The sequence below is a fragment of the Homarus americanus genome, unplaced genomic scaffold (genome assembly GCF_018991925.1).
Source record: "Homarus americanus isolate GMGI-L3 unplaced genomic scaffold, GMGI_Hamer_2.0 scaffold49310, whole genome shotgun sequence".
In the NCBI taxonomy this organism is placed as follows: domain Eukaryota; kingdom Metazoa; phylum Arthropoda; class Malacostraca; order Decapoda; family Nephropidae; genus Homarus; species Homarus americanus.
Window position 1 is genome coordinate 819612 of NW_024735038.1, and position 24830 is coordinate 844441.

General features: G+C 35.1%; 1 protein-coding gene across 1 annotated transcript; it reads left to right on the plus strand.

Moving 5' to 3' along the window:
• The first annotated feature begins 258 nt into the window (after positions 1–258).
• LOC121870772 (succinate dehydrogenase [ubiquinone] flavoprotein subunit, mitochondrial-like) lies at positions 259–24141 on the plus strand. Its single transcript, XM_042372726.1, has 14 exons — positions 259–415; positions 2019–2111; positions 3725–3919; positions 4516–4639; positions 6130–6223; positions 6868–7041; positions 13756–13913; positions 14101–14306; positions 15282–15440; positions 16984–17181; positions 17502–17693; positions 20283–20426; positions 20744–20857; positions 23536–24141. The coding sequence occupies exons 1-14, from the start codon at positions 356–358 to the stop codon at positions 23620–23622; spliced, it is 1998 nt and encodes a 665-aa protein (XP_042228660.1). The 5' UTR covers positions 259–355; the 3' UTR covers positions 23623–24141.
• The last annotated feature ends 689 nt before the right edge of the window (positions 24142–24830 follow it).

Consider the following 24830-nt stretch of genomic DNA (forward strand, 5'->3'; position numbering starts at 1 on the left):
AAGAACCCCAAGACCAATTTAAAGTAGTACCAATATAATTGAAACGTAGGAATAGTAAATGAGAGCAAATTAGTGACATTCTATTAAGACCTTTTTTCTGTATGAAGGGCTAATGACATTGATGTTCCCTATTAAACTACTTAAATACAAATAGTTTAGAATCACACATTAAGATTAGATAATTTGGTGTTACATAATCTTTTTGCTGCGCAAACTCAGTTTTCATAAGCAGCCCGCCCGTGGCCCGGCAGCTGTAGCCTTACATAAGCACGCGCTTGTCTTGTAAACACCGACACTGCCAGTCCCACCCTGGCAGTCTAGAGGGAGTGAGTGTATCGTCTAATAATCTGCAGAAATGGCGTCGTCCATGAAAGCTTCGGCGACTTTTGCAGCAAAACTTATGCCATCGCCATTAGTACGTACCCTAATGTTCTTACTCTGGTAAATCAGTATAATACTGCAGGTAGTTAAAAGCTGGAGGAATGTGTTTGGTGATCAGCTGATCACGGGATGGGTTTATGCAACGCCGCTCGTATGTGAACTAACTACCTCCTTTTAACATTACCGAAGCATAACTATTATTTACTGTGGATGTGTTTCCATTCCGTTCAAGTACAGCAGGCTACGAACTCTGATGCATAGATTAAAAAAAAGATCTTTTAACGTAGATATACAGTACTGTAGGTACTGCAGTCGTACCCCAAAAATCACCTGGATATACTTTTATCGGTGGACGGAAAAAAAAAGTCACAGGACTTTTACACATTGACCACATATATATATATATATATATATATATATATATATATATATATATATATATGTGTGTGTGTGTGTGATGGCATTGCACGTAGGTTAGGTTAGGCTTTTTCCGTGCCATTTTATCTGACTTTCTTGTGAATTTTTTTCCTACAACCACTTTTATTCTCTTCGCCAGTACTGTACATCAGTTATTTGCTTGCAATCTGTGTATAAGTAATTAATTGTACAGTAGCTTGCATATTAGTCTTGTCGGTGAATTTTTAGTATCACACCGGTCTTTATTTCCGTATTAAAAATATGTATCTCATAATGTGTACACAATTCTTAGACATATTTCTTCTATGATATTTCCACCGGGAATTAAAGATAACCGAGATATTAATTTTTCAAGATTATTACTTTCACTCAGTCACTTGTTTACCTATGGCACAGGTGGTCTGACCCCCAGTTCACGCATCGCTCCAGGTCTCTGTCTTTGCTCTTTAAGCGTCTGGGGTATGAACAATGGGTTAGGTTAGGTTTTCTTGGCTGGTTGGTAATATAATTTATTTATTAAAAAAAAATCCAACTTTCTCCATTATGATTGTTTGAGGGGGGGGGTAAAAAAAAGTTATTTCCGGTGGAAATTAATATCAAATTCGTTTGAAACTCATCAAAATACACAAGAAAAACATATTTTAATTTCTAAATAAAGAACTGTGTGATACTATAAATTGACCGTCTTGTCATGCAATAGTTGTGGTATTTAACTGTAGACAACTATACAGGTTTTTATTCTGCAAGTGATAGTTTCTTTGGTAAATATGTAGGCTAGATAGATTCATGGATGATAGAGAGTGGTAGTAACTCTCGACAGGAGCTGCCATGCACAGGCCAATCGGCCTATTGCAGACTCCTTATTTTCTTATGTTCAACGAGCCTAGGATTTTTTTTTTTTTTTTTTTACCGTGTTTTCTGATTGTTCAGATGATATTAAGACACTTTTCTTCTATGACGTTTCCCTTGCAAATTACTTAAATATACCTGGGTTAGGAGATTAGGTAAGGTAATTTTAGGTCATTTGCAAGGGAAATGTCATAGAAGAAAAGTGTCTTAAAATACTCTAAACTGTCGGAAAAACACTTTGCTCAAAAGAAAAAAAATTTCTGTTGTTGGTTGAAACCACAACTTGACCATTTCTTTTATTAATTTTTAAATTTTCCTTATTTACACATGGTTCTGTACTGTACTAAAAACTGAACATATCTTTGTTTCAGACAGCAGCCTTCAGTCGTCCTGCAGCTCATGCAAGGAACTTCCATTTCACTATGGATGGCCGTCGCACAAGTGCCAAGACCTCCACGGATCAGGTACCTGTACTATGTTACTTAAATTGCTGTGATAGATACAGTTTACCTTCCTAATACCTGACTGATTTATGCAAACCTTTTCCATTATTGGGAGAATTCCTTGATTGGGATTACTGAGAAGCATCATATTCAATGGATCACCACCACCATCCTCTTCACCTATATTTACTAATCCTATGACATTAAAACAATAAGCATGTATTGATTGCAAGGATATATAAATAAATTGATGTACAGTACATAAGATGTGGTACTGAATAAATTAATGTACAGGCAGTCCCAAAGTTACCACAGGAATACGTTTCTGGACCATGATCATAAATCAATTTGTTTGTAAGTCAGAACAATGTTAAATCCATAGTTTAAAATAGGTTAAAGCACAATGTTTGCCAATATAAAACAACATAATATCCAATACATAACAAATAATGTAAATACAGTAAACCCTTGCCATTCGCGAGTTTGTGATTCGCGGCAAACAGATGGTGGGTATGGTGGCTAGCTTGCAAGCCTTTTCCCCCAGCACAATGAGTCACCCCATGCAGCATCTTGTGTTGTACTCTCAAACTTTAGTGTTTGTGTGAAATAATCCCTAAAAGACTGACTAGTGTCAATGCTAGTGATGCTAACGAGTGAAATGTAAAAGGCAGAACTCAGTGATGACCCTGACAAAGAAAGTTTTATTCTTAGGTAAATTAAAAGGGGATGAGTGCTGCCGCAGCTGGTCAATTGTTTGGTATACCCCCCGGTAAGTATACAGAAGAGCACTACGGTAGTATACTGTAGGTTGCTATTTGGGGTTTTGCCAATTCATGCCATTTCTTGGATTTTAATCTCCGCGAATGGCAAGGGTCTACTGTGATGTTAAACAATATAGAATAAAGAAAATAATATAAAAAATGGGGATTTTATTTACAAATTTTTGCGGTGAAAATATTGGCATCCCGTTTGTAAGTGAGGAGGATCGTAAGTTGGATGGTTGTAACTCGGGGACTGCCTATACGAAGAAACGTATACTGTGCTGTACATCGCATGCTCCTTCTCAAAGCTGATATCGTAATAATGTGTAATTTTACATCTAAATTTAAACTCACTGTTTTTTGACAAAAGGTGTGCTTGGCAAAGCACTGGTGGGTCTTTTTTTTTATTCATTATTCATTTGTTATATTTTATTATGTAAAATGAACCGTATTATACAGTACAGGTAATTGATTTTTTTTTATCAATATTATATTCTTTATTGTGAAGAGTACATATTTTATGCCATCAACATTTCCATCGCATTATAAGCATAAATAAACGCGAGAAAATAAGTCATTCAAATGAAACAAAAAACAATTAAATAGACAAAGATTAGTTTGTGCTACAAGACATCACCTGACATGATGTGTGTTCACAAACCAATTTCTCTGCTATCTATGGTGAATATTACATGCTCTTCATTCAATACATATTTCTATGCTTAAATATGGATGTGTTGATTCATTTTGTTTTTTATAAGAAATTAGATTAAAAAAAATTCACTCGCATGAATGCCATCTGTTTTGAGATTCATGAGTTTAACAGTACAGGACTTTATAGGATAATAATTTTTCACACTTTTTCATCTACAGCTTTCTCGTGACTATCCAGTGGTTAACCATACTTATGACGCTGTTGTGGTCGGGGCTGGAGGTGCTGGTTTACGTGCTGCATTTGGTCTTGTGCAGGAAGGCTTCCGCACAGCTGTCATCAGCAAGCTTTTCCCAACACGGTCTCACACTGTGGCTGCTCAGGGCGGTATAAATGCTGCTCTTGGTAACATGGAGGTATGTTATTCATGATATTCTTATTTTTCTTGAGAGAACTGTCAGAATTGATTTAAATAATTTGTCCTTACAGCAATGTTTTGGTAAGCCTTTGTAACAAATCTAATAAACAGCTCTTACCCTTGTACTGCTTAGATTCAAAGATGATGATGTTTAGGATTGAAGAATATGAAGTTATGTAAAGTTAACTTTACAAAGTGTTTTTTTTTTTCAGTGAAATGTAGAAGTTACACAAAACATAATTTTATTGGTAAAATCAGGCCAACTAAGTTTTATTGATTTATACACATGGATGGTTGTAACGGCACAAGTTATGTACTGTATGTGTAAGTTTTTGGTGCCTGAAGGCTCAGGGGCACTGTATGCTATGCAGTATAGGCTTAGTTACATAAATCATTGTTGGTTCATTGGATAACTTCAACTACAAAGAATATTTTTAAATAATGTGTCCAAAATTTTTCACTGGGGCATTTTACTTACAATGTACTATATGAGTGGCTGACAGCTGAAAACAGTTTAGGGTAAAATCACCTAGGTTGTCTTTCAAGTTCATTATAAGTTGGAATATTAAATCAAGATACAACATTTCTTTGCAGCCAGACAATTGGATTTGGCACATGTATGACACGGTGAAAGGCTCTGACTGGCTGGGTGATCAGGATGCTATTCACTACATGACCCGTGAAGCTCCAAAAGCAGTCGTTGAATTAGAGAATTATGGTAAGTACAGTATTATCACATTATACCAAATTATTTTTTAAAGAAAATTGAAGGGGGAAATGAGTACTTAAATGCTTTTAGGTATTTATTTTTGATTCAGTTATGCATTATGTTGCTGTGCAATATTGGCATTGTGAAGAGAAGAGTATCATATTTAACTACTAGTCACACAACTGAAATGGGAGGAAGAAATATAATAGAAGGTTGAATGTTTAGTTACCATATTTTTCACTTTATAAAATGATAATTTTTTCTCCAAAACATGCCCTGTGTCTAACACGTCAAAGTGTAACCATAGAGAGAGGAGGACACCAACTAAAACTAAGATGGTATAACAGAAGTTAAGGGCAGTAGCCCAGGTTTTCCAGCCAACTAGTGAAAGATATGTACAGAAGACGATTTATTTCTTAATCCTTACCTCAAGAATAAAAGGAATTGGGTGGATTAATAGTACTTTTCTTATTCATGTTTTTTCTGAAGAAAAAGTGCTGGTGCCAGCACTGCTGCCATCTTTGTTTGCACGAATACCTGTATCAGAAACAAGGATGTCATTGTAGTATTAACACTTCATATACAATAATAATTCAATTCTGTGCTAAAACTAAGACACTGGTTCCCTGATATCTCCAGAATGAAATACCTGTACAGTATATGAGTGTGATCATAAATTGTTAAACAAAGAAAACAAAGAGAATTACTGTACTGTACTGTCCTTTTAATTTAATTTAGGAATCTTACCAAGGTAACATTCTGGGACTGAGGGAGTAGCCTTTCTGTTCACTATTGCTCAAAGTGCTTATACTGTACTGTATTATACTTTTGATAAAATACATTCTAAATTAAATCACAAATTTTGTACATAAAATTAAAGAATGTATAAACTTCTTTATTATATGTGATATGGTAATGAATCATTTTTTGAGAAGTGTGTCATTCAGCTGACTGCCACCACCATCCAACATCAGCTAATGAACATATTCATCTATCTGCTGTCCACTTGTTTTACTAATCTTATGAAATAAAAAAGTAATCCTGTAATAATTGAAAGAATGCATAATTAATTATACCAATAAGATGCAGTAATGAGTGATTTACTAAGAAGTGTAGGCATTGTTTTCTTTCTGCTGATCACTGAACCCTTAAACAACAGTGAGCTTTCATGTTGACTATTTGCACTAATGGAGAAAATGGGATTTTTAAAAAATGGCTAGAATTATACAAATTTTCTTATGAAAGGGACAAGATTTGCTCTCTGAATATTGTACAGTAGTGGTGTAATTAGATTTGTTGTACATCTAACAAGAGCCATAAACTTGCAATTTGGGGAATTTCAGATGTCTTGGAATGAAATGAAGTTCAGTTTGATTTTCTTAAAGCTGTTTTAATTCTTGTTTTGTATTTCTGTTTCTGGGACGCATATTTCATGAATTTGCATTGTTAAGTAAATTATAATTGAGATTATTTTTTGACTGTCCCTTTCTCTTTTCCAGGCATGCCCTTTAGTCGTACTGTAGATGGCAAAATATATCAAAGAGCTTTTGGTGGCCAAAGTTATGACTTTGGCAAGGGTGGTCAGGCTCACAGGTTCGTTTCTTTCCTTTGTCAGTATGGTTTAACTTGTCTTTTCAGGATAAGAAACAAAACTGGTTGATTCAGTTACAGAAGATTGTGGGGATTGAAAATTTTCAGACCATTAGTCACTTTTGCAGAGTGTTTATCGTCTGATTGTCGCCTAATTATTGTACAGCTACTGTACTGTCGTATAGTGAATAGAAATTTTGGATTGAATTGATAAAACAGTTAGCTGGGGCACTGATAATAAAAATAGCTATGAATTTTATGAATTAGTGTGGTAGGTAACCAGTAAATTATAAAAGACATTAATAGTCTTTGATGTATGATTTTTGTTTGAGGAAATGGGTGAGAGAATCACAAGCATTTTGGTTTTTATATAATACGGGGCATTTTTAAATTAGTCTTGATTATACTTGGATATTTTTTATTTAAGCAACTAAATTCTTGGCAATGATTTGCTTAAACACAAAAGTTTGTGGGTTGTATGTGCATCATGCCAAAATTATTGATAAATCAGAAATTGGGGGCTACTATAGCAGGCAGTATTTCACGAAGACTAGAGTCTAGTGTGCCAAATTATCATGGTTAAGTGTATTGTTTTATTGGTATAAAATTTTTTTTGATAAATTTGTATAACCTCTCTTTAACACTAGATGCTGCTGTGTAGCAGACCGCACAGGCCACTCTCTCCTCCACACCTTGTATGGACAATCCCTCAGATATGACTGTAATTATTTCATCGAATACTTTGCTCTTGACCTCTTGATGGAAGATGGAGAATGCCGTGGTGTCATTGCACTTTGTTTAGAGGATGGATCAATCCACAGGTAAGTTATGCATTGCATTGATCATGAATCTTCAGATGTTTCTGGATTTTAATGAAGGTGGTGTAATCAAAGAACTTCCTTGTGCTATGGAAGCAGTATGACCGGGCACAGGTCACTGACCCACATCGGGGCCTGGGGGGCAAAAATTTAATAATAATAACAATAAAAATAATTCATAGTACAGTGGGGTTTGCTATAACGAACGGATCCTACTATGAATATTCCTATAACGAATGGTTTTACCTATAAAATTGGGAATGCTATAACGAACGCAACTCCTACAATGAATGCGGATGAATACGGGACTATTTCGTCTGGCGCATGAATATTGTTGTACCGCGGCTCCCAGCAAGAGCGTCAGGCGCCATATTGGTTCATTGTGTAGTCAGTGCACCACTGAACTTGTTGAAATTTCGTCTTTTGGTGTGGAAATTCGTGTCATTTTTATAACTATTTTGTTATACAAGTGTACAATTTTAACAATGAATCGTCAAAAGCGAGTGAGAAAGGTAATAACCCTTGAAACTATGAAAGAAATTATAAATAAACAGACATAGTGCCTGTAAGACAGTCACCAAAGAGGGCTAAGAAGGATGACTCCTCTCCTTCCACCTCTTCTCCATAATTCTCTCCTTCCCCCTCCTCCTCTGCCTCCTGTCCTGCATGCTGAACAACACTAAGGTAAGATAAAGTACTGTATTTTTTACAATTTTCACAGAAATTTTTCAGTGTTAAGTGGTTGTATTTGGGGGCCTGGAACGGATTAATCCTATAACGAACGAGGTTCTAGAACCAATTAGATTCGTTATAGCATACCCCACTGTAAATAAAATTCATAATAAAAAATAAAATAATAATAATGATGATGATAATAATAATAAAGAACCATAAATACAAATATGAAAGAAAAGATCAAAAGTGAGAAACAATTGAGACCCTGCAATTGTGTGTAAATGAGGCAGAAAGTCGGATCAGCAACCTGGGACTTGGTCACAATTTTCGTGATGCCATATGGCAGCAGGGTCCACCATTAGACAATACATTATGCTTCCAATATCTTCCCAGGTGGTAGTACCTCCCTGTGTGATAGCTGCCTACTACCTCACTGTTGGAGAAATGTTAGTTACAGTGTAATAAAATGCCACTGAGAGCACAGTTTTAGATTACAAGTACTGTACCATCCACTCCATGCAATATTTGAGAAACTGTCACAGAAAATTGCTAGTGACCTGTAATCAAGAGAATTGTTGTGGTTGACTGAAAGTGCCAGCTATAACGGAGTGTTGTACAGCTTGAAAGGTAAACTTGTAGAGGTATCCCTTGAGATACGAAAATTCGCTAAAATGAATTTCCTAAATTACCAATTATTTTTCAAGTTACAAAAGCTTCCCCTGCTTATACAAATTTGGGTCCTGCACTCTCTCTACCAGGCTGAGGTAGAAGTTATTTTTTTCATTCAGTTACATGTACACACACACACACACCTACGTATAGAATATGCAACAAAAATATACTAATAATTATCTTAAGTCTAAAAACATAAAGGGATTAAATATTTCTTTGTGCATCAGTGAAAGTTAGTGGGATGAGCTGGGAGGTTATGTTATGATTATTTTTAAACTCCAAGTTTTGGATAGATAAACATAACTTTCTTACTTGTTTTTACTCAGTTACAGGCACACATAATCTTGCATACATATATGCAAAAAAGGTTAAAAAAAAAATCATACGGTCAAAAACCATAAAGAGAATAAACATTTCTATGTGTGTGACAGTGGCATAGGAAGCGTTGCTAAGAGTTGGCAGAGGCAGCTGTGCTAGATGCTATGGAGACGCTTGAGGGCAGCCATGCTTGAAACAGTTAGCGTCTATGCAAATGGTGCCGCTGGCGACTGTGTTAAACTTTGATTTAGCTTTTCCTTAATAGTTTTACCTACATACATTACTTTCATCTAAATAGTATTTTAATAATGTTTTTAATGTGTTAGGTAGTAAATTACAGTACTGTAGTTGTGTACTATTTATCATTAGATAGGTAGGGTTTTCTTCTTGTTTGTGAACCAATTTTGGATTTTTGTGGTATTTTTGTTATTGGGGAACTGAACCCTATTTTTCCTATATATTTTTCTATTTGAGATAGGAAAATTCACCTAATGAATGTGTTTTTTATTTGTATTATTTATTTATTTTTTTTTTTTTTTTTTTTTTTGGGGGGGGGGGGGGGGTGTTAACCCATTCATATCGAGAGAGGTACCTGTAGAGAGGTGTAGATACAGTATGTGCATGTATGATTGTTCCCAACCTGAAGTATTGTATCTAAAACTTTGGGCATTCCCATTTTATACATTTTTTTATTACTTTTGTAAAGTATATTAACATTCTTAATGAGATGCTTTAATTAAATTAGGTTAAAGGTAAGCTTTCACTTCAATGAAACCCCAAAATATCATCAATTATATCCATATAGTACAAAAAGTTCTTGATTTATGAAGCTTCAGTTTAAGAAAATTTGAATTGCGGGTATGGAGACAAATTTTCTCTTCCCCGACATTTTTATGGATGCAGTACTGAGAAAATTTTTTAAGAGTCTAAATTACACATATCACACGGACATACACATAGCTGTATTTATTTATGGATATACCACTGTACACATGCAATATTTTGTAAATAAATAAAATACAATACTGTATACAGTACATTATAATGTACATTGTACTCACCTGCAGGCAGGTCGAAATGGTTTTACAGGATGGCCTGCCTTTGTCCTGTACCATCTCTTGTAGCAGGTGTAGCTAACTGCCACTCTCCTCTCATAATAGCATACACTGTCCACACTACTACAGTGACCCCTCAGTTAACGAACTCAATCCGTTCCAGAAGGTCGTTCGTTAACCGAAAAGTTCGTTAACCGAAACCATTGTTTCAATGGGTTTTTGGGTAATTGGTTCCAGCTCACCGAAAATTTCCTAAATTCAACAAAAATGGGAGAAAAGTTCACTTACTTTGAGGTGTGTTTGTAGAAGGCTCCTGGATGATGATGATGATGATGATGATGGGATTTAGAATGGGGGTGGAGGAGAAGGAAGAAGAGAAGGCATTGGGGTGGAAGAGAAGTCACCCCTTGGCGCCATTTCACCCATAAAATTTTAGCTCTCTTGGTGTAATTCAAGATTATTTTCTTTAAATCAACACTGCACTGAATTATATATTGTCAAAATGTAAAATATATTTCAAAATGACCAATAATTTGCTTGGAAACACAGAAAAAAGTGTTTAGTTGAAGAGAGTCTCAAGCAAGATGTTACCTCCAGTGAAAACAGAGAGACTAACACCTGTTTGCTGTGTTAAGAGGCTGGATGCCGCGCATTAAACTAGTCACTTTACCTTCAATTATGTTCAATAATCGTTAAAATGACTAAAAAATTGAATATTAAACTTTTAAAATTATTGAATAGTATAAACTTCTTGATATTTACTAAAATAGTAAGGAATTTAAGCCCTAGAACCGATTAATGTATTGGCGGACTGATACTAAAGCTGGTTGCCCGGTCAGTGCAAGCGAAAACATGTTGAGGTCGGTTCGTAAGAAATTCGTTTACCGAATTTTTGTTCGTTAACCGAATTGAAGATCCTTATGGAAGGCAGTTCGTTAACCGAAATTTCGTTAACCGAGGCGTTCGTTAAACGAGGGATCACTGTATATACAATACACTGGTCCCTCGGTTAACGAACACAATTCGTCCCACAGAGTCGTTCGTTAACCGAAAATTTTGTTAACTGAATCCATTGTTTCAATGGGATATTGGGTAATTGGTTCCAGCTCACAGAAAAGTACATACAGTACAAAGTAAAAAAAAAGATGCAGTAAAGTACACTTACTTTGAGGTGTGTATGTAGAAGGTTCCTGGTTGATGATGATGATGGGAAATAGAAGTGGGGGTGGAGGATAAGGGAGAAGAGAAGGAAGTGGGGATGGTGGAGAAATCACCTTTCAGGGGACCTGTGCTTGATGCAGTCATTTCACCAATAAAATTTTAAGTTCACTAGGTGTAATTCAAGATTATTTTATTTTAATCAACACTGCACTATATATTATCAATATCTTAACTAAATTTCAGAATGACCAATAATTTCAATCTAAAAATGCAAAAATATTCAAGACACCAACAAAATAGATGTTCACTCCACTGTCATCAAAGCCAAACTGACCTGGTGGCTGAGTCAAGCGGCTGATGGATATTGGGCGCACAAAAAACTAGTTCCCTGTACTGCATATATTATCAATATGTTAACTGAATTTTTAAATGACTACCGTATATCACGGCCTATAAGGCGGCGGGGTGCATAAGACGCCCCCCCCAAATTTCCATTTAAAAAGTAGCTTTTGAGCTCTATTTGCTGTATAAGACCAGTACCCCAAATGTGACACTTACCCACTGACTCAGTAGTCCTTTACCAACCATCCTTGATTTTTTTAAATAAGGCCAATTCACTTCAAGTAATGTCATCAAATTATACCCGCTGGTGTAGTGTAAACACTAGTGACGTCACTGAAGCGTGTTGGGAGTGTTCCCTCGTCTCGGTGGTGTGACTATTTATACAACATGTGGTTCAACAGCAACCACCGTATTCTAATTGTGGTGTTTCATTAGGATTTGAGTGAAAAAGGTTACCAGTATGTACTTACTACATACATTTATTACACAAATATATATATATATATATATATATATATATATATATATATATATATATATATATATATATATATATATATATATATATATATATATATATATATATATATATATATATATATATATATATATATATATATATACTGAATATACTATGTACAAAAAATGAATGTTCAATGAATTATTTATGGTGCATTAGGGTACTGGTCACTTCTGATGGGCTATAAATAGCCTTCTTTATCTCCCCTACATCTCACCCTGAGCCAGACGGAAGGGTCTTGGTAAATAACATGTTTGCTTATTTTCCATTTACTTTAAATAGATTTACCGAATTATTTGTTTTATTTATTTATTTATAATATACTGTAATATATTAAACACACTGTAATTATTTTCTTTAATTTATAAACTGTTTTGCGACAAAGGAATGTTCTCCAGTAGTGTTTCATTAGGATTTGAGTGAAAAAATATTACGTACTTACACAATTGTTCCTCTTACTTTGACAACACAACATACATACAGTATATTATTTCTCAGTTTTGATCTTTTTTTTTAATTTTTGTATTTATTTATAGTTAGTTACTTAAAATAAGGCCAATTCACTTCAAGTAATGGCATCAAATATTACCAGCTGGTGTAGTGTAAACACTAGTGACGTCACTTGAGCGTCTGTAATTAACCGTCGATAGTTTCAAGAATTAATGCACTCATTTACTGAATATTCTTTGGAAAAAAATAAAATTTAAATCAATTATTTATAGGAGATAAATATTATTATGAGTAAATATACCGATACCGGTATGCATTACTGACCACCTCCACGGCTCCTCACTGGCAAATGGGGGGGGGGGCGTGGGGAGGGGTGTGTGATGATAGCTGTGTTTATTATAGGGGTATAAATCTCTTTTACGGTATGTTAGACAGGTTTATAATACATTTTTATTATTTTAATATACCGGTAATCTTAATTTGAATCCAGCTTGCCAAACGTAAGTTTCAGTATAAAATAATTAGTGGTAAGACCTTGTGAGTGGCTTACGATGTTTTCATCACCACTCTTGACACACTAAACCACAATATTTAAGAGGTAAGAATTTTAAACTTGGTGGTTTAGACGACCCCCTAACTTTGGGCAGATTTTTTTAATGTTCAAATTTCGTCTTATAGGCCGTGATATACGGTAATAATTTTAATATAAAAAATGCAAAAATATTAAAGAGCACAACTTTCTTGATATTTGCTCCACTGGAAACGAATGTAAACATAGAACAGATTACTAAATTGGCAGACTAGCCCATCAGCTGATGCTCACAACAAAACGTGTTGTTCGTAAGGATTTCGTTAATACAATAAAAGTTTTGTTCGTTAACCGAATTGAAGATCCTTATGGGAGGTAATCCGTTAATCGTACCGTTCGTTAACCGAAGGACCACTGTATTGAACATATTAAGGATAATATTCATGTCATGGGTTGGAACAACAGTATAAATGAGTTTGTTACAGAAAGACTTCTGGTTGAATTGAGCCTAATTAGAGAAATAAATTCTATAAACCTTAGTGATGGTCAGTACGAAATTAATAATATTTTACATACATTCTGGGAATGTGGCTAATGTCTGTCTGTGCAAGATGTGTAGTTTAGAGTCTCGGGATAAAGAATTTTTCCAGGTTTGAGAAAGTCATCTGGTTATCTGGAAATCTCTCAACCACAGAAGTGCTCTGCACTAGTTGTTCCAGCTAACGTGGATATCATTGTAGGCCCTTTATTAATCTGTGTCTTTCAACCAGTATTAAAATAATAAACATTATACTGTAACTGTAGGGACTATGTTTTTTTTTAAATCGGAAAATAGTTTTATAATGGTTTAAATCTAATTTTATATTTAAATTATTTTCAGATGTCTTTGAGTTCCTTTCAAAACTTTGAATTTATTTTTATTATACTTACATTTTTTCAAAAGCTTTTTGAATTGATTTTGTTGAAAATTTTTAATTCTTTTGTGCACATTTCAGGTTCCATTCCAAAAACACAGTGTTGGCCACAGGTGGTTATGGTCGTGCCTACTTTTCGTGCACCTCTGCCCACACTTCCACTGGTGATGGTACTGCCATGATCACACGTGCTAATCTTCCTTGCCAAGATATGGAGTTTGTACAGTTCCATCCCACTGGTAAGAGATTTTGTTTGTACATCAGGAAAGGCCTTCCTAGTTTTCAATGGAGTTTTGGTTTTAAAATGGTTCAGGTTTTGTTCTTAGCAAGAGAGGTTAGCTAACACTTTGTCTTCGGGTTAATCTAACAGTTGTGTCAGAAAGACTTTGCTCATGCTTGTACTTTTGTGTTTCATGATCAATACAGGCATCTATGGTGCTGGATGTTTGATGACTGAGGGATGCCGTGGTGAAGGTGGCTACCTGGTAAACTCAGAGGGAGAGAGGTTCATGGAGCGTTATGCCCCAGTTGCAAAAGACTTGGCGTCTCGTGATGTTGTCTCACGCTCCATGACAATTGAAATTCGAGAGGGTCGTGGCTGTGGGCCTGATAAGGATCATGTCTACCTGCAGGTAAGACAAGCAGTTCTCCATCAGTTTGAAGAAATTGATAAATCAAACAAACACTTTTTTTGTGTCCCAATATCAAATCTTGCACTTAATGGTGGATTATGGAGAACATCCTCCCTATACCATGATCCTATCACAGTTTTGTGTCTTCATCCATCAGCACTTGTTACTTCTATTTACTTCAGGCTCTCTCTCTGTCAGTAAGGAAGCTTTACTTAGTGTACCATAATACAGATGATAAATTTTTTAATAACCTTTTTTGCATTGTATCATCCCCCCCCCCTTTTTTTTTTACCACATAACCACAAAATATATTTAGGGTAAGTACTGACTTTTATATGCTCAGATATTAAAGCTCAAGAAGCTGCTTGATACTTTAGTTGTAGTGTTTTATTAATTTTTTAGCAAATGTACACCTACTAAAAAATTATTCGGCACCCTCACGGCGTGATACAATATGACACGGGTGCTGAATTTTAGTGGGTGTACTATATGAAGTGATATGTTTATAGGTTACAAGTTTCTATTAAGAATTGGATAATTTCCATGTACAGTAGCTAATAACAATATGACAAAATTAGTGCCAGTATATAGAATAAACAAGGATAATGAAGGAAATGAGATTTTGATATCTTTGAAAGATATGGGGGTGGAGACTGAGTGGTGAGTTTCACCTCCTGGTCCCCCTTCTAAAGACTGAGGTCATGATGGGAAATTTTTACTTTTTATTTAATCAATGCCAGCTGGGTTACAACCCATAAACATAATGGTTGTAGTAATTTTATCTTTTTTGCCAACTTCATCTATAAAATGAGATGTCCAGGATTATTTCATAATTCTTTTATGTTTACTCCATGTAATTTGGAAAATGGCATATTCAGCTGAGGATAAAATTAATGAAAACTGTCTGTATGATGTGACTGCGAAGTGGTATTTGGCAAAGCAAATGTTTGTAACAGCTTAGTTTTTCCTTTCCAGCTTCACCACCTGCCCCCAGATCAGCTGGCACAAAGGCTACCTGGTATTTCTGAGACAGCCATGATCTTTGCTGGTGTAGATGTAACACGTGAACCTATCCCTGTACTGCCAACTGTGCACTACAATATGGGTGGCATCCCAACCAATTACAGAGGACAGGTTTGTTTAGTGAATTTGGGTAATAGAAGTCACAGTAAAATAAATTACTGATCAATTATCATTGTGTGTATTTACTCGCTGGCTGCCAAAATGATGCAAAAGACCGATAACTCCAACATGGAAGTTTTCATCACTGTTCTCTATTTCATATCTGGAAAATGTAAGTTTGCATCACTGATGTCTATATTTAATGTTGTGGAAGGACTAGGGATGACCATGGCCAGGGGATGGGCTTGAGATGATCAGAAGACAGATGTAATTTAATGTTCTTCATAGCTGGATGGCGGAGTTCTTGATAATGCACTTCAATCATAAAGACATCTACTTTTGGAAAATTTCTTTCATCTGCCTTGATGAACCCTGGTGGTAGTTGTCCAACCTTCCCGGCTGATCGGCTCTGTAAATAAATATTATTAGATAATTAATTGTGCTTTACTGTGCAACACATCAATACTATTTTGAATACAGTACAGTATATAAATATTACTAAGCACATTAACTAATTTAATGGATATTAGCTGCCCCTACTACAAATTTCTTAGTATAAACATTCCAAACAATATTAGTATTATTTTGGTTTTGGTCATCTGGGGAACCTTAAAATTCTAATTATGGGATTAAGTACAGTACTTTAAACAGTGAGACACATTATCTATGGGATCGGTCGCAAAAATTTTTCGATTCCACAAGAAAATGCAGGTCACAGGTTAGGTTATGTTAGGGTATGATAAGTTATATTACCTGTATAAGATTAGCTTAACATGCACGAGTAAGGGGGGGGTAGTAACTCAAAACTAGTGATTTCCAACAGAAATGAAGGTCTAAATCATTCATAACACATCACAAACCATCATAAAAAACCACAGTCTGCATGTCTAAGTACAGGGATGACCAAAACTTTAAATTTACCCATACAGCTATCTTGAATCTAAGCATCCAAATACTTATGGTAGTTAAAGTAAAATTTTAACCATTAATTAATATAAATGAGGATTCATCCCAGTGGTTCATTAGTGAATCATCAAAACAATAACAGCACTATGTTGTCATGTTTACTCATGTTTACCTAGCATCAGGCATTCTTAAAACAAAGTCCAGACAATGTCATTACTTCTAAATTGACTCGTATTTCCATCCCTGTGTCGTCTGCAGGGAAGGTGGTGATGTCATTGCAAATGGCAGCCATGTTTCTAGAGAAATTAACTTATCTTGACTATTATAGCAGGACTTTAAACTTTTATTACAAATTATATATCACTCTACGAACGTGGCAGAGTGTATTTCCTGTGTTTATTCAGAACCGACAACTCGTCCATTATACACAAATACAGTACAGGGGTATATAGCAAATTAACTGTAGATTAATATGTTTGGAGATGATGATTAAATGTAGAGGAGTGACTTGACTTTCTAAATGTTAATAATTATATATGTTAATTTTGTGTTAATATATTGTTTGTTTCACTTTTGATATTCAGAGTTCTTGCAATATTTTCTTATACAGTATGTAATTTTCCATATTAATGAAACTTTTGTGTCTCAGGTGATCACCTTTGATGGAAAGGAAGACAAAATTGTGCCTGGTCTGTATGCTGCTGGTGAGTCAGGATGTGCTTCAGTCCATGGAGCCAATCGTCTTGGTGCCAACTCTCTTCTGGATCTTGTGGTATTTGGCCGAGCATGTGCTCACACAATTGCCGAGGAGAACAAGCCTGGTGAAACCATTGGTGAACTCTCTCCTGTAAGTTCATCATCTGATAATAGGTTTGAATTTTTAAGTGAAAACTAATTTGATGTACCATTGGTGTTGACAGTGTGCATGGTTTGAATGTCCTCTACAAGTTTTTTAAGTTAATGTGTGAAAGATATAAACAGTCCACTTCAGTGAGGCCATGTTTTAACAGTTTTCAACAAAAAAATTTATTTTGATCAATATGACCATTGAACTGATAATTGTATGATACTTTATAAATTAAAGGCAATGAAATAATGGTTGTATGGTTATTAGCTAATATTTCATCTTATTTGTTCTTGCTGTTAATATATTTGTCTCTTCTACAGAATGCTGGTGAGGCCTCTGTAGCCAACATTGATAATTTAAGATTTGCTAAGGGCAACGTGTTGACTGCTGAAGTACGATCTGCAATGCAGAAAACCATGCAAAACCACGCTGCTGTGTTCCGCACTGGTGAAGTACTGAAAGAGGGTTGTGATAAAATGGCTTCTCTCTGGTCTAAAATGGATGACATTAAGGCAAGATTGCTGAACTCTGACGTATTGCAAATGATTATATTGGCTATTAGTATTGTAACTTTTTTATTGATAAGTTTTACAAAATTACGATGGGGCACTAGAAATTCCCACGACTACCAGACTAGTTTACTGGCTTATTTTGCTTACATTTAACCCTGGGTATGGCTTCTAAGAAAGGTGCAAGTGTCAGAGGTGGTGTTTAATTGAAGTTTCTCGCAGTCCATGGTGCTTTAGAGACACGGGAGGTGTATAATTAGTGGGTCAGAGGCGTATTATTGAATTCATTTTTACCTGACCTTGGTTAGTCCTGCAAAACGGATAATCCAGCAAGGCTTTGGAACCCAGGGTGTCAGAAAATCGGTGGTGTACCTGTAATTAATGTTCTCATTTTTTTCCATTTTCTTGAATAATTTATTCTTTGATGTTGGGTGGCTGAAGTAACTGTTTCATACTTTGTTCATTATCGTAACTTCTCTCTAGCTGCTATATGTACAGTCAACAACAAATTTTCCTGCACCTTATGGTGCTATTCAATATGACACACTGGACCCAGAATTCTGAGCAACATTAATTTATTAGGGTGATTCCTGTTAATTTTTGTGTTTTAACTATATGTGATGTAGAGAATACATTGTATTGGTCACACAGTGCATAACACAACCAGAAGTACCAATGTTACTAAATGAACATTGCCTCAGTCAGGGATTGATGTGAAGGCCAATAATAGGGCATGTTGAATGTAAGGGTTAATAATGTCAGTCATAATACCTCTCCTCTTATCTTTCTTATATCCTTTATATATAATATGCTTTAACCAAAATTTATTAATAAAGATATTTTATTTGTTTCAAACATTTTAAATTGTTATTTATTTTTTTTACTGAGAACTTCGTATAAACTTGTGGAGAGCATGCAAATTTTTTTTAGTCATAATTTCTGCAAATATAGTTAAGAAGGTGGTGTTTGAATACATGCAATACAGTTAAAAAAAGGCTGCCTAGCATTCTAGAATTCTTCTAATGGCAATGGTAAATGCTCAGTCTAAGGTTTACACTCATTTACAAACATCTTACACGCACTCACTCAGTCACGGTGTTCTTTTTCATTGTTTTTTATGTTATTGTAATTATTTTATTGCATTATATAGAGAATACATCAAAAAATATTTTGCTATAATATAAGAAATATGAACAGCAAAGGTGCGTATGTGTGTGAAATGAACGTGTGTTGTCACGTTAGATGACCCAGCGGCTATACCCCCCTACCTCTCCTACCAGGCTAAGCTGTGTTATTGTTATTTTTCAACTCGTAATTTTGAGTACCTGTATACATATTTTTATTTTATTTGTTTTTATTTTATTTTATTTTTAACTTGTTACATGCACACAATTGTTCATTAAAATTGTCCCCCCAAAATTAAGAAATGACCTATCATAGGGCCAAAAATATAGAGAATAAAAAAATTTTGTGTCTGTGGGATAAGTTTGCAGATTGTGGGAGAGGCAGAGTGGAGTAGTGAAGGAGGTGCAGGGCTAGGATCTCATCCTCCCCATACTGAGCAAAGCTGTGAGCTGCATTTTTTGTATTATTCAACTTGTAATTTTGGGTAGATGAATGTAATTATTTTTTATTTATTTTTATATTTTTTCTCTGCTACATGCATATACAATCGTTCATACAGAATCTGCAAGGAAAATTAAAGAAATGGTTAAAAGGTGAAAAACAAAATTGGAATAAACATTTCTTACGTGCACGGTAGTTAGCCCTTGGATTGTGGGAGGAGTGTTGGAGATTGCAGCCACTCTGGTCTCCCTCGTGTAGTGCAACTATTGCCAACTGGCAATGTGGTATTTTTTTTCATAGATTTTATTATAATTCTTCACATTTACTGGTATGTCAGTATAAACCTGACCCTGGTCCCAAATAGCCTCAGATAATGAGGAGTATACAGTATTTATAAAAGTATCTATGTGGTGAAAGTTGCCAGCTGGAAACGCATCCCCCTATTTACATTACGGTAATTCTTATGGGGAAAATTACCCTGATATTCGTAAATTCGTTATTCACATTGACTTTTAGAAATGCATCCCTTACGGTAACCAGGACATTCCTGTAATTAATTTCTTTATATATAATTGTATTCTCCATCTAGTCATGCTTCAATACTAGTAAAGTTATCATGGCATATAAACTGATAAGTCTGATAGCGTCGGTTGGAATCAGCTGATGCAAGCCAGAGTAACGTCAGAGGATACAGTATTTTTATATCTGAGCTTCCACCATTTTTCCAGCAAATCACATGAAGCTGAGTGCACTGTTCAAAAGTCTTTAATTATACATGTATTTGAATGAAATCTTGACGGCAAAATGTTCTTTTACGGGTGTGGACAAAGTTCGATTTAAATCCCTCTACCAAAAAACATTAGATGCAACTTTTTTTCAAGTTAAGTGCTCAAAGGGTTGAATAATACATGATATGTCCTATGTTGTAACAGCTGAGTTACCATTTTAGTAATGTTTATAATAGTAACTTTTAGGTTGACAGGGCAAAGGAATCTCAAGTTAGTAATAATGATTGTACTGTTTCAGTTGGTTGATCGTGGCATGGTATGGAACACTGATTTGGTAGAGACCTTGGAACTTCAGAACCTCATGTCCAATGCTGTCCAGACAATAGTTTCGGCAGAAGCTCGCAAGGAGTCCCGTGGTGCTCATGCCCGAGAAGATTTTAAGGTAAGACATTTCAGCTGAAAATGAAAATACTGTACTCCACAATACAAAATTCAGTCAATACTCTTTGATTGGGCCTTTCTATCATGATACATTATGACTTCTTTTTTATATATATATATATATATATATGGAACTAGTCCATTCCTTTCTCGGTGGTTTTCTTGCACCCTAATCATACTGTTTTATATCCTCATCCTAATTTATCATATGTAATGCACTCGATATGCGCATACCACCTTAATGCTTTTTCATCCATTTAGCTACAACGATTAGATTGTTTCATGCTTTGTACAAGAGAAACCATACAATTATTTCAGGATCGCATTGATGAGTACGACTATACCAAGCCCCTGGAAGGTCAAACACCCGTACCAGAGGAAAAGCATTGGAGGAAACACACACTATCCACTGTTGACATTGATTCCGGAGATGTAAGTTTTTAATTTCATTTTTTTTAAAACGGGTCTAGTTGCAAACTGTTTTAAGTTTACAGAGTTACATTAGTGTAACTTTAATTCCAGCTGAAATACCCGGTTGATAACATTCAAATTGGTGAACACAAACGATCCCACATTGTAGGTGGTCATCATTTTGAATTGACTGTTTTAGGATTTTTATCATCTTCATCATCATTGTTTTACAGCCATTTCCAACACTTGCATGGGTTATCTGCAGTTACCTGATGGCAGGTCTCCATGTTGCATGGTCTCTTGCAGTCTCACTTGTCAGGTTTCTAACTACTGTACAGCTACTCCCCAACTTATGACCTACTCGACTTACGACCACCCGCATTTATGACCTGCCTCAGTTGTACCAAAATTTGGTCAAATTACGTATTTTCGAGTCCCAAAGTCAGTACACTGACAAAATTTTCATCTGTAATTCACTTTAAAATGGCTGGCAAGCTTAAAAGTGGGTGCTTTGTGGTGCTGAGAAGAAAAAGAGACACCCATTTTCGATTTTCTATGTGCTATTTAAGTATTTCCGACTTACGACCATTTTGACTTACGTCCTGGATGTCGGTCCCTAACCCCGTTGTAAGCCGGGGAGCAGCTGTACTGTAATTTCTTGCAACCTCTCCTCATTTCATACTTTGATTGTACTTGTGTACAATCAAAGACAAAAGTCGTGTTGCAGTTTTGTCCGAAGATTAGATGTAACTCGTGAAACATTATGAGAGCCCTACCACAAGGCAGAGCGCACCAAAAGTTTTAGCCCTTCGGCTTATGTTTTCACCAAATTTCACGACACGACTTTTTTCTATCATTGTACCTATGACCCATTGGTCTCATCCATTCGCTCCACATGCCCAGACAGCCTGCCTCTATGCATGTTAGCTTCCATTTACCTATTGTAATCACTGATGAAAATCCTGTAGTCAGTATTAAAGGTATGCTGGAAGTAACATAAATGTTTATGGGTTGTGTTTTCAAGCCCGAATGGTTTTTTTCCATTTATTAAGAAAATAAACTACAGTATTGCACAAACAGTATGATATCACTGTAATTAACACTATGAGCTGTGAGTGTTAATAAAGGATGAAGCTTATGTTTAGCGAGCTTCGTGAATACATGTTTGATGTGCATGAGAGACTGAGAACGACTTACCATAAGAGCAGGGTACTGGCCAAGGGCCCGGGTCTTTACTGCTGACCTAGCCAGGGCAGAAGAGTTAGAGGTCAGGTCATAATGATAGGCAAGGAGATTACTTGACATACATCACTTGCTTCGATATTAAAGAGAATAAACAAAAAACTTGCTTATAGTTTAATTACCAGGGATTATGCAATTATATAAACATAATGTATGTAAGTATTACTGTCTGTTAGACAGGGGCTAATACATGCAGTAATTTGACAATACAGGTGTTCCTCAACTTAAAAACATTCAACTTTTAAGAGATACTAACAGACCTGTCTATACTTAATGAATGTCCGTGAGTCATTTACTGTGAACAATAACTACCCGGTACTGTACATGGTTGTGGTAATGCAGTAGGCTATCCTTCAGCAGTAAACTCCTTTATCCTGGACTTGCCTACCGTACCCCTAGATTCTTTCTTTGTGTTGTTAAATGAAGAGCAGAACTTCATTCACTATTACATGCCTTTTTAAATCTAAAAATTACTTAATGCAAATGAAGATTTACAGATAATTTTCTTTAGTTAGTGAACATTGTTAGTGACATTGTCCAAGTTAGATTTGTCACTAGCCTCATCGCCCTAGCCCTCTCGCAACCCGACCGAGCTGTTAATTATGTTATGATTTTTGTTTTCTTACTTTTTTCTCAGATACTTCCACACACAATCTTCCATACATAATGATATATACTGTAATGTGCAAAATCTGACAAAAGAAATAACTATCATAAGGTAAAAAACATGGAGGGAATAAACATTTCTTTGCGTGTGAGAGCACGCTGAGCGGGGGAGCAGGAGAGGGGAGGAGCGGTGAGAGAGCTCTGTTGCTAGAGGTCAGCCGAGGAAGTGTCCTAGCTAGGCTTCGTTGTTATTATGAGCTTCGATACCATACAGCCAGTGTCTATACAATGGTTGTGCTAGATCTTCATTTAGCCTTTCTTTAATGATTTTAGCTGCATTTTTTCATCTAGGTAGTATACAAATATTGGTTGAAGTACAGTAGTACAATCGGTAAATAATGTAAGGTAGGTGTATATATATATATATATATATATATATATATATATATATATATATATATATATATATATATATATATATATATATATATATATATGCATATGCGCGTGATCTAGGTACTTGTATATGCTGATAACCACAAGGAAAGAAGAAAACACAAAGTTCCCAAGCGCTTTCGTGTAATTCACATCTTCAGGGGTGAGTACAGACTTCGTGTTTTCTTCCTTGTTGTTATCATATATATATATATATATATATATATATATATATATGTATGTATATATATATATATATATATGTATGTATATATATATATATGTATATATATATATATATATATGTATATATATATATATATATATATATATATATATATATATATATATATATATATATATATATATATATATATATATATATATATATATATATATATATACTTCTTTCACAGGTAAAGTTATGGTATCGTCCAGTAATTGATCACACCCTTGATGATGCAGAATGTGCTACTGTGCCACCTGCAATCAGGTCCTACTAAGGTTGTGCTGCATATAGGTTAACTGTACATAAGTTTTTGTGACTGATCATTAATTCTAAACATCACATTATTTAAAACAAGTACTGTAGTCATTTTAGATTTTTTAGAAAATTCTTGGTTTCCAAATACCTGTAGTGTACTGCAAAATTATCTCCTTGTCTTGTTGGTACTGTAGTAGTTTCTTGGGAGGCTCTCACATATTATGGTAATTATTTGAAACAAGTACTGTACTGTAGTCTCATTAGAGTTTTAGAAATTTATATTTTAATTTTTCCAAATAATTTAATTTGCTGTCCTTAATCTGTTGGTAATCAGATGATGGGCTCATTAACATTAATATAATGTAGTTTACCACAGTAGTAATTTCCACAGTTATAGGGCTGTTTATGCCTAGTTTGTAGATAATGTACATAATCTTCAGTGAAAGCACATGTAGGCGTTCTTATGTAATACAGTATTGTATTTTGTTTAAATTGTATGAATTTGTAAAAGATTCAATAAATGGCATAGGTTTTAAAATATTTCATCATTTATGTCATCCTGTCCACTTTGTGCAAGGTACTGTAGCAGTGAAAGCTCAGTATATGATACAGTGTCTACTTTCAAATACACCATCTGCAATATACAGGAACAGGACTATGGAAAAGATATCATTTAGTATCATAATCATCGTTTTGCAGCATACAGTAATTGATTAAAGCCGATAACATATATTGCACCATTCAAGAGTGTATGTACTCTTATACAGTAATATGGTAGCTTTTATTTTATTTTATTTTTAGATTCTATTTTGTACATTAAACATTCTTGATAGCTGCTTCTGATTAACGTCTTTTGCTAACTCCACCTACTGTAGAACTGAACTACTGAACAGTATATTGTACAAAATAATGCTCACTCCCCTTAGTGTCTAACCTTGCTCTTTCAAAGTTTTTACATAAGATATCCTGGACACAAACCAATGACAATCTTAAAACATAAACAAATTTAGTGGTCTGTTCAGTGTATACAGCCCCACACTTCACTCAACACCTGAAGAATAAATGGGCACCTGGACAATCAAGAAAAAAGACAGAGTACCCATTGAGTAACCCCTCTCCCCCTTCACTAGAGAGGGAAGAAGAGAGGTGTACTACAAATTCAATTGCTTTGCCCTACTTGTCATTCTGAATGATAAGTGCATGTAATAGCCAGATCATCATCTGTCT

Excerpts from the sequence above, each read along its gene's own strand:
- LOC121870772 (XM_042372726.1), top strand. The coding sequence starts at position 356 with ATGGCGTCGTCCATGAAAGCTTCGGCGACTTTTGCAGCAAAACTTATG. Across the intron at positions 416-2,018 it reads AACTTATGCCATCGCCATTA|ACAGCAGCCTTCAGTCGTCC; the intron begins GTACGTACCCTA and ends TCTTTGTTTCAG. Across the intron at positions 15,441-16,983 it reads CAACCAATTACAGAGGACAG|GTGATCACCTTTGATGGAAA; the intron begins GTTTGTTTAGTG and ends TTTGTGTCTCAG.